Below are 15347 nucleotides of genomic sequence, written 5' to 3' on the forward strand. Positions count from 1 at the left end.
TATTGATCTGGTACATTTCTGTAGTCATGGTTATATGACTCTACATTCTGGGAGAGTAAATATCATTGGATGTTTCTAGCTACTATGTTAATTCAAATTGTGATGCCAATTTTTGAAAAGAAGCAATTTTTACCAGAAGTGGGAGATCTTCAAAGTAATTATGGAGTCTTTGTAATTAAGGGTTTGATCCAAATCCTATTGAAATTAATAGAAAGCCAGCTGGATTGGACCCTAATATATTAAGAGCAAGGACAAACTCATAAATTAAAGAACAACAAATCCCCAGACCCAGTTAACTTGGACGCAAGTGTTCTGAAGGAACTGAAGAACAAAGGGTATGAGCTGTTACCAAAATTCTATTATCACTCATCAAAAGCAGCAACTGTAAAAGCAGATACTGAGGACAGCAAAAAGTTATGCCTATCTTTAAGATATGATCACTCTGAGAACCTGAGAATTACAGACTAGTGAACCTTACTTCATTATCAAGTACTCTTGTTGAAAATACAATTAAAAATAGATGAATACTATAAAAAATGCCTAGATGAACATGATACAACAGGGACAAACCAGCACCGCTTCTGTAAAGGAATATCAAACCTCTCTACCACAATTCTTTTAGTGTGTCCAGAAAAAAAAAAACAGCAGATAAAGGAGAACCAGTTGGACGTTCAAAAAGTCTTTGACAAAATCCCTTCAAAAGGCTATTAAGGAGACTAAGTAGCCATGGAATGAGAGGCAATGTCCTATCATGAATTAGAAACAATTTTTTTTAAAAAAGACCAAAATGTTAATCAAATAAGGAACAGACAAAGACTTTAGTTTTCTATTGGACTTTCTCCTCCATGTAAACTCTAATGTACTTAACGCTAACTCATAGGAAGAAACAACTCCTATGGATACTTTTTCCTGAGTTTTCCATGGGTTTCTTCTCTTCCTCTGAAGCAGCTGGGGATGATCACTGTCAGGGAAGGAATACTGGCCTAGATGGACCACTCGTCCAACCTGCTGTGGCAATTCTTATGTTTCTATCTTATGTGGTGTGGAAGGAAGGTACCAGTCTCTCGAATGAGGACCAATCATGCTCCACAGTGGAAGAGTGGCAGCCTCTACACCCCATTACATTGGAGGCCCCAATCTCCAATGGAATGTATTCTATAGAGGAAAGTAGGAATATCCTTGCTAAGAGCTTTTGTTTTACCTCTCCAACAAGTTTGGGGAATGGTTCTTTGTCCTCCTCTTCAAGTTCAAAGGTGGTTATAATCCATCTCCTTTTTGTACGCCGTAGAGGACGAAGATTGTCTGACAGATAAAGATCCAGCCCCTGTTGGTATAACAATGTATTCAGGTCACAAAAGTGGGAGATGACTCTCTCAATAGATTGTGAATTGCAGATTTTGTTTTTATGATTAAACTATTTTATAAATGTAAGAAGTCGGAGTATAAACCTAATATTTTAAAATCATTAAAGTTTTCAACAGAACTGTTTAACAGATGCAGTTGTAAAATTTTAGACAGGTAAGGGGGGTGTCAGAGGGGACAGAGAGAGGGTGGGGGTCCCAGGCTGGGAGGAGTCACATAGAGGCTCACGTGGGGAGGTCATGTGCGCCCCTTTGTGTCCCTCCCATAAGTGCAGTATTGGCAAGAAATGATTTCTACTTGCATCACTATATGCATATTTCCACGATATGCATCTGATGAAGTGAGCTGTAGCTCACGAAAGCTTATGCTCAAATAAATTGGTTAGTCTCTAAGGTGCCACAAGTACTCCTTTTCTTTTTGCGAATACAGACTAACACGGCTGTTACTCTGAAACCAAGCATAAAGGGTTCACCAAAGAGTGTGACCTGGCCTTTTAATAATGCAACTAATTCTTCCTTGTCTTTTCACATCATGTTGATTTCTTGCAAGCCCAAGACTAGCATTGCAAATCCTAAAAATTTACACTCTACTCCCAATTGTAAATACATTATTTATTAAGTAAATTAGTAGATTAACAAACCTTGCTGCTTGTCTTGTGGATGGTCTTTATTAGACTGACACTGTCCTTTTCAAGAGAGGTGTCGCCAGCAGCAGTAACCTTATAAAACAAAATGGTTTTAATTAGGGAGATGGCTAATTATAAAATGTCTGTGAGACTTATGTAATATTGTACTTACCCAACAGAAAGTACATTGCCTTTTCAGACAGAAAAAGGAACCAAAAGACATCTGACTCTAAGAGGAGTTCTGATCAAGCATTTCCCAAATTGTGAAGTATAAAACAGAGTTTGATTTATAGTGGATTCTGTTTCTTTACTCTCCAGAGCTTACTAAAAGTTGCTAGTATCATAAATTTGTTTATCTTCTTTTAGTAATGTTGCTTCACACCTGACCCCATAAATGTGTGTTTTTTTTCAAATCCAAATGAAGACTAGGAAATACTAATATTTTGATACGCAGTCCTACAATATACCAGTACTTAACCTAAAAGGATAATTGCCATAGGACAGGGTACTCTTACGCAAGCAAGTGGTCAATTATTTCTTTGCTTAAAGAGTGAGCTTGTTGACTTTTATGGCTTAAAGTGTTAGGTCCTAAAACAAGGACTTATTAGGTAGGATTTTCAAAAGCACTCAGGGGTGGTTCAACTCTCTTCCCACTGATGTCAGTATTGTTGGGAGAACAACAACACCAGCCCTGAACAATTTTGAAAATCCCACTCTATTTGGTCTGCAGTTGAGATTTTCAATGGAGACTAAGGGAGTCATGACCCCAACTCCCCTGGAATTTCAATAGCTTTCTAACTCCCTTGGGCTCCTTTGCAAATTAAAGGAAAGCAGTTCCACAAAACAAGTTTCACAGCTGTGGCATTTTCAATGTTGAGCTCACAAGTGGGGGTATGTTTTCAACAAAGCTGAGACTTAGGCTCCATTTTCCAGATGTAATCTGTACCCACAAAACTGGAAATTTTAATTCTGTGCCTGCAAAATTATTTGCAGAGGCAGTCAAGGCCACTAAACTACTTGATTTGCAACTGCAATGTAATTGTGGATTAAGTGTTGTGAGTGCAGTTTATGACCAGAAAAGAAAGCCCATCCTTTTGAGAGCTTTCTGTCTCTAGAGTTGTGACACTCTGTACCTCGGGGGAACGCCCAGCACCCCCATGTTCATTCTTGTAAAATGACTGAGTGGTATCCAATGCAAAGTGTCATGTTGGGTGTCTTCAGAAGCCTCAACATGTACTGAGCATTGTCGTTACAGTGATGTTATAGTTATGTTATGGGTTATAATTTCATGTATATAGTTATGAGGCTGAAAATGTATCCTTATGGCTCAAAGCAAGCCCAGACAAAAACTCTCCAAGAGCAGAGAGGCAGTTCACATCTTATCTGGGCAGGTATGGGGCAAACCCAGCCCAGCCTCACAGGAACAAAAAATGCTGGCCTAGGCAGCAACAAAAGAATCTGTTAGGGTATGTCTACACTGCAAAGTTATTGAGAAAACTTTTGTCTTTCACGGGTACTTTAAAAAAGCCCTCCCTGCTAAAGACAAAAGTTTTGCTGACACAGGTGACCGTGTGAATGCAGCTTTGTTGGCAGGAGCTCTCTCCTGCTAACAAAGCTAACACAGCTCGCAGGGCTGGAAATATTTTGTTGGCAAAAGTGCCGACGAAGTACCAACAAAGAGCATTTACCCATGCTGACTTTTAGCGACAAGGCTGTGTCAACACTGCCTTGATGCCAAAAGCTGCATGGTGTAGACAAGCCCTTAGACTCTCGAGAGAGTCACCTCCCTTCCTTTGGTCAGTTTGGAACTGCGATGAGGAACTCACCTGACGCTGAAGGGAGCGGGGGGGCAAAGCCAAGAGAGAAGAAAGGACATGATAAATGGGAGAGACATTTGCCATGCTCTCTTTCTCTCTTCCACCTACATCTACAGACATCACACCAAACGACTGAAGTGCTGATCAACGGGGACAGCCTGGCTGAAGAGCAACCAGCCAGCCTGTGGTGAGAAGCATCTAAGTTTGTAAGGGCATTGAAAGGGTTAAGATCAGCTCAGAATGCGTTTTGCTTGTATTTCATTTGACCAAATCTGACTTATGCTTTATGCTTTGACTTATAATCACTTAAAATCTATCTTTATAGTTAATAAATTTGTTTGTTTATTCTACCTGAAGCCGTGCATTTGGTTTGAAGCATGTCAGAGGCTCCCCGTAGGATAACAAGCCTGGTAGGTATCAATTTCTTTGTTAAACTGATGAACTCATATAAGCTTGCAGCGTCCAGCAGGATTAACTGGACACTTCAAGACTGAGGTTCCTAGGGTTGTGTCTGGGTCTAGAGATATTGGCTAGTGTCATTCGGTTGCAAGTAGCTGGGAGCAGCTTACATGCCAGAGGCTGTGTGTGAACAGCCCAGGAATGCGGGTTCTCACAGCAGAGCAGGGTAAGGCTGGCTCCCAGAGTCAAGGATTGGAATGACCTAGCAGACCACCCATCCAGATGACACCAGAGGGGAAGTCACAGTGGCTCAGCAAGCAGGGTGTATGTATGGCTTGTTACTCCAAGTGAAGTTCATGCTTTAAGCACTGATATTTGTGATTTTAAGTGAGTCTTAAGTGCAGTGGCTAAGAACAGTCAGGAGGAGGTCACAGTTTTATTATTTTCTGTTTATTTCCGGTGAAGGAAATAAGCACAAGAAAGCAGAAAAATGGCTACCAGTGAGGCTGCTACAAAACTAGAGCTGGCCAGACTGGAGGCAGAAGAGACGGCAAAGGCACGCGAGTTTCAAATGTGGCAGGCAGAAATGAGGCTCAAAGAAGAAGAGGCTGCACACAGAAGGGCTATGGAAGAAAAGGAGAGAGAGAAATGTGTCCCAGGGGAGAGCCCAGAGAAGGGGCAAGGAATCTCAGAAACCTTGGGTGGGTGAGGATTGCTAGGACTCTATAACACAGGGAAGCAGTGTGCTTCCAGCTGGGAGGGTGGTTGAGACCAACTTCTGCACTGCAACTGGAGGCAACACCACATCAGGAAGGGATGGGGGTGTTATGCCTGCCAGGGAGAGAACTGTCCAGGTTGTTAGCTGCCAGCAGGTTGCAGCTGAACCAGAGATTAACCCCGCTCTAGGGAGCATAAAGAAATGTGTCCCAGAGGAGAGCCCAGAGAAGGGGCAGGGGATCTCAGAAACCACTGAGGTGAGTGAGGATTCCTGTGACTCTGTAACACAGGGAAGCAAGTATCAGGGGGTAGCCATGTTAGTCTGTATCCACAAAAACAACAAGGAGTCCGGTGGCACCTTAAAGAATAACAGATTATTTGAGCATAGGCTTTTGTGGGTACAAACCCCACTTCTTCAGATGCATGGAGTGAAAATTACAGATGCAGACATAAATATACTGACACATGAAGAGAAAGGAGTTACCTCACAAGTGGAGAACCGGTGTTGACAGGGCCAATTTGATCAGGATGGATGTAGTCCACTCCCAACAATAGATGAGGAGGTGTCAATTCCAGGAGAGGCAAAGCTGCTTGTGTAATGAGCCAGCCACTCCCAATCCCTATTCAAGCCCAAATTAATGGTGTTAAATTTGCAAATGAATTTTAGTTCTGCTGTTTCTCTTTGAAAGTCTGTTTCTGAAGGTTTTTTTGTTCAAGTATAGCTACTTTCAAATCTGTTATTGAATGTCCAGGAAGATTGAAGTGTTCTCCCACTGGCTTTTGTATGTTACCATTCCTGATGTCCGATTTGTGTGTATTTATTCTTTTTCGTAGGGACTGTCCGGTTTGGCCAATGCACATGGAAGAGGGGCATTGCTGGCACATGATGGCATATATAACATTAGTAGATGTGCAGGTGAATGAGCCTCTGATGGTGTGGCTGATGTGGTTGGGTCCTCAGATGGTGTCGCTAGAGTAGATATGGGGATAAAGTAGGCAATGAGGTTTGCTACAGGGATTGGTTCCTGGGTTAGTGTTTCTGTGGTGTGGTGTGTAGTTTCTGGTGAGTATTTGCTTCAGGTTGGGGGGCTGTTTGTAAGCGAGGACTGGCCTGTCTCCAAAGGTCTGGGAGAGTGAGGGATAGTTTTCCAGGATAGGTTGTAGATCGTTGATAATGTGCTGGAGAGGTTTTAGCTGGAGGTTGTAAGTGATGGCCAGTGGTGTTCTGCTATTTTCCTTGTGGCACCTGTTCAAGTATGGGAGGGGCTGAGACTAGCTCCTTTCCAGCAGAAGGCAACATGCCCTCAGGCGCAGGGGCAGGAGGGTCAGGGATTAAGGAAACTGTCCCAGTTGGTAGCCGGCAGAGTTCTGCATCTGAACAAATAACAGAACCCTTCATTTCTTTTGACCAAATCTGACTTGGTATGCTTTGACTTATAATCTTTATAGTTAATACATTCGTTTGTTTGTTCTACCTGAAGCAGTGTGTTTGGTTTAAAGCATGTCAGAGGCTCCCCTTGGGATAACAAGCCTGGTAGGTATCAATTTCTTTGTTAAACTGATGAACTCATATAAGCTTGCAGCGTCCAGCTGGCATAACTGGACACTGCAAGACGGAGGTTCCTAGGGTTGTGTCTGGGACCAGAGATATTGGCTAGTGTCATTCAGTTGCAAGTAGCTGGGAGCAGCTTACGTGCCAGAGGCTGTGTGTGAACAGCCCAGGAATGCGGGTTCTCACAGCAGAGCAGGGTAAGGCTGGCTCCCAATGTCAAGGATTGGAGTGACCTAGCAGATCACCGGTCCAGATAACACCAGAGGGGAACATCAGAATAGTATATGAAAGTACATTATTTAGAATAGTATATTATGCATCCGATGAAGTGAGCTGTAGCTCACAAAAGCTTATGCTCAAATAAATTTGTTAGTCTCTAAGGTGCCACAAGTACTCCTTTTCTTTTTGTGAATACAGACTAACACGGCTGCTACTCTGGAATCTGTAGAACTAGTTATCTGCAAACACAAACAAGCTTTTCCATGGAAGACCAAGTTTTTATTATAAAGGGCATTAAGCACAATCGGCACAAAGGTCTGCTTTATTGCAACTGAAATTAACCAAATTACTCCAAGGTCCACACTCTTAAACACCATACAAAGGTGTGAACGCCTGTCAGAGAAATATTGTTCCCCCTTTCATGGCATGTTATCAGGTCATCTAGTCTATCCCCTGGGGAGAATGCCGGATTGGTCCCCAATGTATACATTCTAATGCTTCACATGCTAATTGTAAGTGTCTCCCAGGGCTATATTGTGCTATGCATTATTAATATCAATTGCTGTTCATTAACTGATTGAACAATATGGCCAACTGGATGGGGCTTTCACCATTTTCCATGGGAAGTTATTCCACAATCTTGTAAAGTTCAGCTCAGCTATGTGCTCCCCTGGTTACCCTCCTCTTCATTTCATCCCATTATTTTTAGCTACAGCCACTTCGTACCATGCTGATTTGTCTCTCTCTTCCAGTGTATGTCGCAGGCAAGTCATTCTCTGCCGTTTCAACAGGACCAAATCCTGAGAAGTGCTGGCTTCAGGTGTTCAGCAAGCAGGAACAGAATATGGCCTTAACTCAATCTGTGCCTGGTAAAGCCATAATCGTTCCAGCCACACCCTTCCTTTCACTCTACAACACAGACTCAGGCTATGGCTACACTTGCAGATATACAGCATTCTGTTTCTCATGGAGGTGGATTACCAGGAGCGCTCCAGCTGCAGAATCCAGGCGTTCTAAGTGCCTTGCCAGTGTGGACACCTCAGGAGTTATGGCTCCTGGAGCTGATTTAACGTACTCTCACTTGCAAGTGTAGCCAAGCCCTAATTGACTCAGGTCTTTAATTTCTGCCTTTCCTTCTCTGTAAACATTTCCCTCAGACTTACTGTATCTGCTCCTTCTGAGAGAAGACTTAGAAATTCTGCTCTGTTTGCTGAATATATCTGTATTATTATTCCTCACTACCACCCACTCCAGACACTCTCGCAGAGTAGGGTGGCATTTAATAGATTTCACACCACAGATTTGCCAAACATTTTCTGATAAGCTGTGAGAAGCACTTCCAGATCCCATCCTCAGCAGGTGCCATCTTTAACAATCAGTTTGCTCTGCAGTAAGCACCAGTGCTGTGTCCTGTTATTTGGCAGAGCTCTCCATTTCTTAAATATTCAGGTAACACAGCTATTCAATCGTTTCTCACAAAATCTTACAAGGGGAAGAAAAAGGGAAAAACCTTTCCCCCTCTAGAGAATCAAGCCCAGATCCTGCATGGCTATACAACAACAGGGCTTCCTTGACTTCAAAGATGAGGATTTGAACCTTAAATACTGTTTAACAAATTGCTCTTCTGGAAAATCCATTACAATGCAAATAGACATTCACTCACAGTCATTTTAAAAGGGACAGGCACACTGGAGGAGCTGACCGAGCTGGGTACTGGCTTCTGCAAGTGGCAGCCCAACATACTTCTGCTTTCACTGCTATGGTTCCTGGCCTGGTCGCTGGCCATGGCCCTGCTGGTCTCTCTCGTTGTCGCTAGAACCCTGCAGCTCTGCAGATATCTGCTTTATATCCATGGCTATATGCACCCAAGGATATCAATTGTGTATCCAAGCAGGGCTCTGTTGCACTGAGATCCAACCCACAGATTCGGTCTGGGTTACCCTTGGCAGCTCTATCTTCTCCCTGCAGAGCTGGACTGGATCTGACTGGTGCTCAAACTGTTCACCAGTTTTGTACCCCAACAGAACTCAATATGGATTGGCTAGGAGCTTCTAACTGTGGGGGGTATGTGTACATGCAGGAATGTCTGCCCTAATTAATGGGGGGAGAGAGAGATGTGTGTATATGCAGGAATGTCTGCCCTTAATGAAGCCTTCTACACCAGCATCAAAACAGCTACCAGACATGGCTTTTAACTTCCTGCACTCACTCTAGTGTGATGAAATAACAATTACTACTTTGCAGTCACTCAAGGCTCTATACTAACACCTTGTTTGGGAACGTTTCCATATCAACTCAGAGCAAGTAGAAACAGCAGCTGTAATTACACCATGAAATTAGAAAATAAATGGGGGTTACACCGACACTACTAATGAAATTAAGACTAACACTAGTGTTACAGAACATCATGTCATTGATGCATCCCCTGAAACCCTGCCCAGGAAGAGTGTAAAAATAACTACAGCTTGTGAATTATTTGACCCACCATATTTGAAGGTCCTGAACCCATGAGCCAAGTATTTGGGGCATAGCTGAACTACTTTTAATTGAGAAACTTCACTGAAGACATTTTTAAACACCAGAAAATAATACACTAGACCACTGGTCCATCTAATCAGATGTCCTAACTCTGACAATGCTAGATGCTTTAGAAGGAGATATAAAACAACACACCTAGCTAACTTATTTCAGTTACCTTGCACAGGATCAGCTAATAAGAACTCCAAGCACAAAACCATAAATATGTATAGAAGTATTAGCATCAGTGTTCTACAAAAAGGGAATGGACTTCATTATTATTTTTAGACAGGGGTATATTTTATACTAGTCTTTATGTTATCCAAATAGTATGATAATGAAATTATAGTATTTATATCAGTGCATTTTTATAACAGCATTATAGGCAGTATATATACATGTGAAGATTATAAAAAATATAGGTTGTCTGTCTAATTGGTACAAGTATATAATATATATATATATATATTTACAGTAGTTCTAAGTATGAATTATTAAATTGTACTGTTTTTTCTATTAATGCTAGTAGTTTATAAATGAACAGGTGTGAAATACGCATGTATTTACTAATTGATAATCAACTGATTTCGCATTCTGTGGGTTCTCCTACATGCACTTGTGTTTAAATAAGGCCCTGATTCTGCAGAGACTTTCACAAATGCTTAACTTCAAGCATGTCACTACAGTAGAACCTCAGGGTTACGAACACTTCGGGAATGAAGGTAGTTCGTAATTCTGAAATGTTCGTAAGTCTGAACAAAATGTTATGGTTGTTCTTTCAAAAGTTTACAACTGAATATTGACTTAATACAGCTTTGAAACTTTACTATGCAGAAGAAAATGTGGCTTTTAGCTATCTTAATTTAAATGAAACAACCACAGAAACAGTTTCCTTACCTTGTGAAATCTTTTTTTAACTTTCCCCCCTTTTTTTTTTTTAGTCATTTACCTTTAACACAGTACTGTACTAGATTTGCTTTTTTTAATTTTTATTTCTGCTGCTGCCTGATTGTGTAGTTTCGGTTCCAAGTGAAGCATGTTGTTGACCCGTCGGTTCGTAACTCTGGTGTTCGTAACCCTGAGGTTCTGCTGTAGTTCCACTCAACTTAATGGGACCATTCATATACTTTACAGTAATTCTTTGTAGAACTGGGGACTGAGATTGGTACCAACACTTTTTATGTATTATTTCCATTGTTTTACCTTGTAGCAATATCCTTCCAACTTGTTTGGTTATGTTTTGCACAAAGGAACCTATTTCACAGAATCATAGAACTGGAAGGGACCTCGAGAGGTCATCTAGTCTAGTCCCCTGCACTCAAGGCAGGACTAAGTATTATTTAGACTATCCCTGACAGATTTTTGTCCAACCTGCTCTTTAAAATCCCCAGTGATGGAGCTTCCACAACCCAGTGCCACCCAGAGGATTCAGGGGACCTAGGGCAAAGCAATTTGGGGGGCCCCTTCCATAAAAAAAGTTGCAATACTATAGTATATTGCCCCGGGGCCTGGGGCAAATTGCCCCACTTGCCTCCCCTCCGCCCCCGGGGTGGTTCTGCCACAACCTCCGTCGGCAATTTATTCCAGTGCTTAACCACTCTGACAGGAAGTTTTTGCTAATTTCTAACCTAAACCACCCTTGCTGCAATTTAAGCCCATTGCTTCTTGTCCTATCCTCAGAGGTTAAGGAGAACAATTTTTCTCCCTCCTCCTTGTAACAACCTTTTACGTACTTGAAAACTGTTATGTCCCCACTCAGTCTTCTCTTCTCCAGACTAAACAAACCCAATTTTTTCAATCTTCCCTCATATGTCATGTTTTCTAGACATTAATCATTTTTGTTGCTCTTCTCTGGACTTCTCCAATCTGTCCACATCTTTCCTGAAATGTGGTGCCCAGAACTAGACACAATACTCCAGTTGAAGCCAAATTAGCACGGAGTAGAGTTGAAGAATTACTTCTCGTGTCTTGCTGACAATACTCCTGCTAATACATCCCAAAATGATTGCTTTTTTTGCAACAGCGTTACACTGTTCACTCATATTTAGCTTGTGATCCACTATGACCCCAGATCCCTTTCCGCAGTACTCCTTCCTAGGCAGTCATTTCCCATTTGGTATGTGTGCAACTGATTCTTCCTAAGTGGAGTACTTTGCATTTGTCTTATTGAATTTCATCCTGTTTACTTCAGACCATTTCTCCAGTTTGTCCAGATCATTTTGAAGTTTAATCCTATCCTCCAGAGCACTTACAACTCCCCACAGCTTAGTATCAGCGGCAAACTTTACTCTCTATGCCATTATCTATATCACTGATGAATTGGAGTACTTGTGGCACCTGCTCAAAAAATTTGTTAGTCTCTAAGGTACCACAAGTACTCCTTTTTGTGGATACAGACTAACACGGCTGTTACTCTGAAATCTGTGGTTGATGAATTGATCATTTGTAGGCTTGGAAGGATTAGATTTTTGTTGGTAAACGTTGAGTTCACCGTACCTACACAAACAGACACATTTCCATCCATGATCATTTAAATATACAGCTAGCCAATGTAAGAAAAATTCTGATTCAAAATGTACTAGTATTTGATTTAAGGATATTTACCTTGTATATTTTGACATATACTGTTGTCAACTTGTGTTTTAATGGTTATAAAGCCTTAACTTTTTGAATCTCATCTACTGTCATTAAATAATTAGTGTCTGGCCCCTCCTTAACTTCCCACAACTATGAAAATTTAAATTGATTAACAGTCAAAATGTTTTAAAAGGAAATTATTGAACAAAAAAACCAACAAATTCTGCCAAGCCTACCTCTTGGAGACCAGCACATCTTTGAAGAAGGTAGGTTAACAGGCAAACAATTTCAAGGGCAAAGATTTTGATTTCCAAAGGCTTCCCCCCTCTAAGCGGCGTTCCCACAGTGGGGGAGTTTAATGCCGGGTGGGGGGGTTGCTGGTGGCACTGAATTAACTCATACCGGTGCGGGGGAAGCCGAGGCAGACTCCGTGTATCCTTTCCACGGGGGGAAAGGGAGACCCATCTGCAGGCTGCGGAGCCTTTCTCCGGAGCTTCCCCAGCTCCCGCATCCGCTGCCTGGGCACAGCTCCAGCCTCTTCCAGCGCACGGTGCCCGAACCACCACGGGGCGCCCTGTCCCCCACGGACACCCCCGCACCTACCGCCAGGAGAAGCAGCAGCGCCAGACCCGCCATGGCCAGCAGAGGAGGCGGCGACCGGAGCGCGAGCTGGGCTGAGCCGCGCCACCGCAGCCTCCCCGCTTATGAAGCGGGCTGGAGGAGCCGCCTGGGCGGCCAGGTGCCGCCCCTCCGTCCCCTGCGGGGATACCGCGGCCGCTCCCCGGAGAGGCGGGGGCCCGCGGAGCGATGGGGGGGGGGCGGGGAGCTCCCGCCTCCCCCTACCCCCCCCCCACACACACACACGCTGGCTCAGGGGAGATGCCCGCGGCCCTCGTCAGCAGTTGCTAGGGGGGCAGGGCAGCTCCCCGCCCCCGGTTGCAAAGTGCGGGCAACACGCTCCGCTTCGGACGCAGAGTTTGGGGCCGGGACCCATCGGTGCAGGGGCCAGCGCCGGGAAGAAGGGGGTGGGCGCGCTACACAGCGCCCCCGGGGAAAGGGGTGCGGGGTCGGGGGAAGCGGCAGGGCCCCTGCCGTTCTTCTGGGGCGTTGTCCGAGCCCACGCCCCACCCCCGCGGCGTGATCCTGCGGGCCCCCCCCCCCACACACACACTTCCCCTGGCTGTAGCGGGGCGGCTGAGAGTGAGGAAGGGAGGGTGGTGGGAGTCAGCTGTGCCCCTACCGGCAGGCTGTGCCCAGGCATCTTGTGGACAACAGCAGGCTCCGCCCCGGGGAGATGATGCAGATGTTTGAAGTAGGCTCAGGCAGCAGTCTGCTCTGCTGGGCTCCACCTTGGCTGTGCTTGAGTGTACCCATGGGCTCTGCCTGGCTTCTTGAGTGTGGCGGAATAAGTAGCGGAATCTCTAAAGCGCTACCCACTTGTAGCGCTAAAATGAGACACACACCCTAGGTGCATGGGTGCTGGGGCGGGGGGGACACTTTTTTGTGGTTTTCTTCACAGCCACACCAGGTGGAGATTTCTTTGAAGAAGACTGAAACCTGAGATTCTGGAGAACAACACAGTATCTACAGAAAGGTGGAGTGTGTTGTCTAGGCTGGTACCAGCTTATTTCGAGCCTCAGTCAAGGGCACGCAGCGCCTCGGGGAGAGCTCAACACCTGCCAGGCCCTGGCCCACAGTGTCTAAGGCAGGGATCGGCAACCTTGGCAGGTGGCCAGGACGGTTTGTTTACCTGCCGCGTCCGCAGGTTCAGCCGACCGCAGCTCCCACTGGCCGCGGTTCGCCGCTCCAGGCCAATGGGGGCTGCGGGAAGTGGCGCGGGCCGAGGAATGTGCTGGCCGCTGCTTCCCGCAGCCCCCATTGGCCTGGAGCAGCGAACCGCAGCCAGTGGGAGCTGCCATCGGCCAAACCTGCGGATGCTGCAGGTAAACAAACCGTCCCGGCCTGCCAGCGGATTTCCCCGACGGGCCGCATGCCAAAACTTGCCGATCTCTGGTCTAAGGTCTTGTCTGCATCAGGGAGTTTTTGTACCATTGTAGCTTAACAGATGTAGCTCCACTGGGGCAAACCCCTCGTGTAGACTCATTTCACCAGCGTAAAACAGGGTTGTCACCAAGCTGCCCTCCTCAAAATGTCACTTCCAATAGAGTGCAGGTAGATCAGGGTGTGCTGCTCTATTACAGCTACATCAGCGTCACTGCCACCCTCTGATGCAAACATTCCTGATGCTGACAAGGACTAGGTGATTTTCTTTAATATGCTCTTTCACTTCTAATGTCAAGCTAAATTGAAATACAGCAAATCACGTTGTGAGCAGCTTGACCCATGTCAGTCCCACACTGGCTCTAGCCTTTCTCCACTGGTGGTTTAAATGAGCACCATTTCTGCTGATGCTACAATTCTAGCTGGTAACTCTGAGCTCATTGTATCAGTGAGGTATGTACCAGGACAGTAAAGACCACAACGTGTTAATGCATCATACTGTCTGTCATTTATCAATCAGACCCAGAACCAAAGGAAATGAAACACTACCTCTCCTCTAAGAACCCAAGCCACAAAAAAGGAGACCTGCTGTAGGCAAGGAAATGCCCCCATTCCCCATAGTTCAGTGCAGGAGCAAGTGTAGTGGTAGATGAATCACATATTACATTTACTGAGTAGCCTAACCATTCACACATGGATACCCAGTGTCTGTTCCTGAGCTTGGATTCTGGTGCCTTCGCCAGCAGAAAGGGTGAAAATACGACCCTCAATTTAACTGGCCAAAATCATAGAAAAAATCTGGGTTTATATGCAAAGAGTCTCCTAGGAAATTAAGATGATTTCATGCAGCTGCTTTGGTAAATACAGCCTATAAAATGAGGCAAAGCTCATATCATCAGCTCCTTACACTGAGTTTCTGCAGCCATTGCATGCCATGTGTGAAATCCAGGGATAATTGCAGTCAAGGGACTGTAGATTGCCTCCTCAGTGCATGCCTGTGGACAGACGTCCTCAAAGGGTTGGGAAGGTTATGAGAGCATGGTCCCTTGGTACTGAAGGAAGAAGTCTGCATCACAGCATAATCTGTGAACCCCCTGTGTACAGGTGAGCTCAGGAAAGGACTGTAGCCCAGTTGCCGGCCCTTACAAACACAGTTGAGCCCTCTGTGACTTTGAGTAAGTCATTTAGACCAAAGGTTCTCAACCAGGGGTACACGTACCTCTGGGGGGACCAGAGATCTTCCAGGGGGGTACATCAACTCATCTAGACGTTTGCTTAGTTTTACAACAGGCTACATAAAAAGCACTAGTGAAGTCAGTACAAACTAAAACTCCATACAGACAATGACTTGTTTATACCACTCCATATACTATACATTGAAATGTAAGTACAATACTTATAATCCAACTGATTTATTTTACAATGATATGGTAAAAACGAGAAAGTAAGCAATTTTTCAGTGATAGTGTGCTGTGACACTTCTGTATTTTTATATCAGATTTTGTAAGCAAGTAGTTTTTAAGTGAGGTGAAACTTGGCGGTACACAAGGCAAATCAGACT

At 44.5% G+C, this 15347-nt stretch overlaps 1 protein-coding gene across 1 annotated transcript in view; it reads right to left on the reverse strand.

Moving 5' to 3' along the window:
- Nucleotides 1-12532, reverse strand: part of CDH26 (cadherin 26) — a 35637-nt gene extending 23105 nt beyond the window's left edge. Inside the window, exons 1-3 of the mRNA XM_084645794.1 lie at nt 12389-12532; nt 2003-2080; nt 1202-1324 (exon numbers count right to left, since the gene is read on the reverse strand). Of these exons, the coding sequence (XP_084501920.1) occupies nt 1202-1324; nt 2003-2080; nt 12389-12421 (234 nt within the window). The 5' untranslated portion in view covers nt 12422-12532. The remainder of the gene's footprint in view (nt 1-1201; nt 1325-2002; nt 2081-12388) is intronic.
- Nucleotides 12533-15347: the final 2815 nt, after the last annotated feature.

The sequence above is a fragment of the Lepidochelys olivacea genome, assembly GCF_965140295.1.
Source record: "Lepidochelys olivacea isolate rLepOli2 genome assembly, chromosome: 13".
Classification (NCBI taxonomy): domain Eukaryota; kingdom Metazoa; phylum Chordata; order Testudines; family Cheloniidae; genus Lepidochelys; species Lepidochelys olivacea.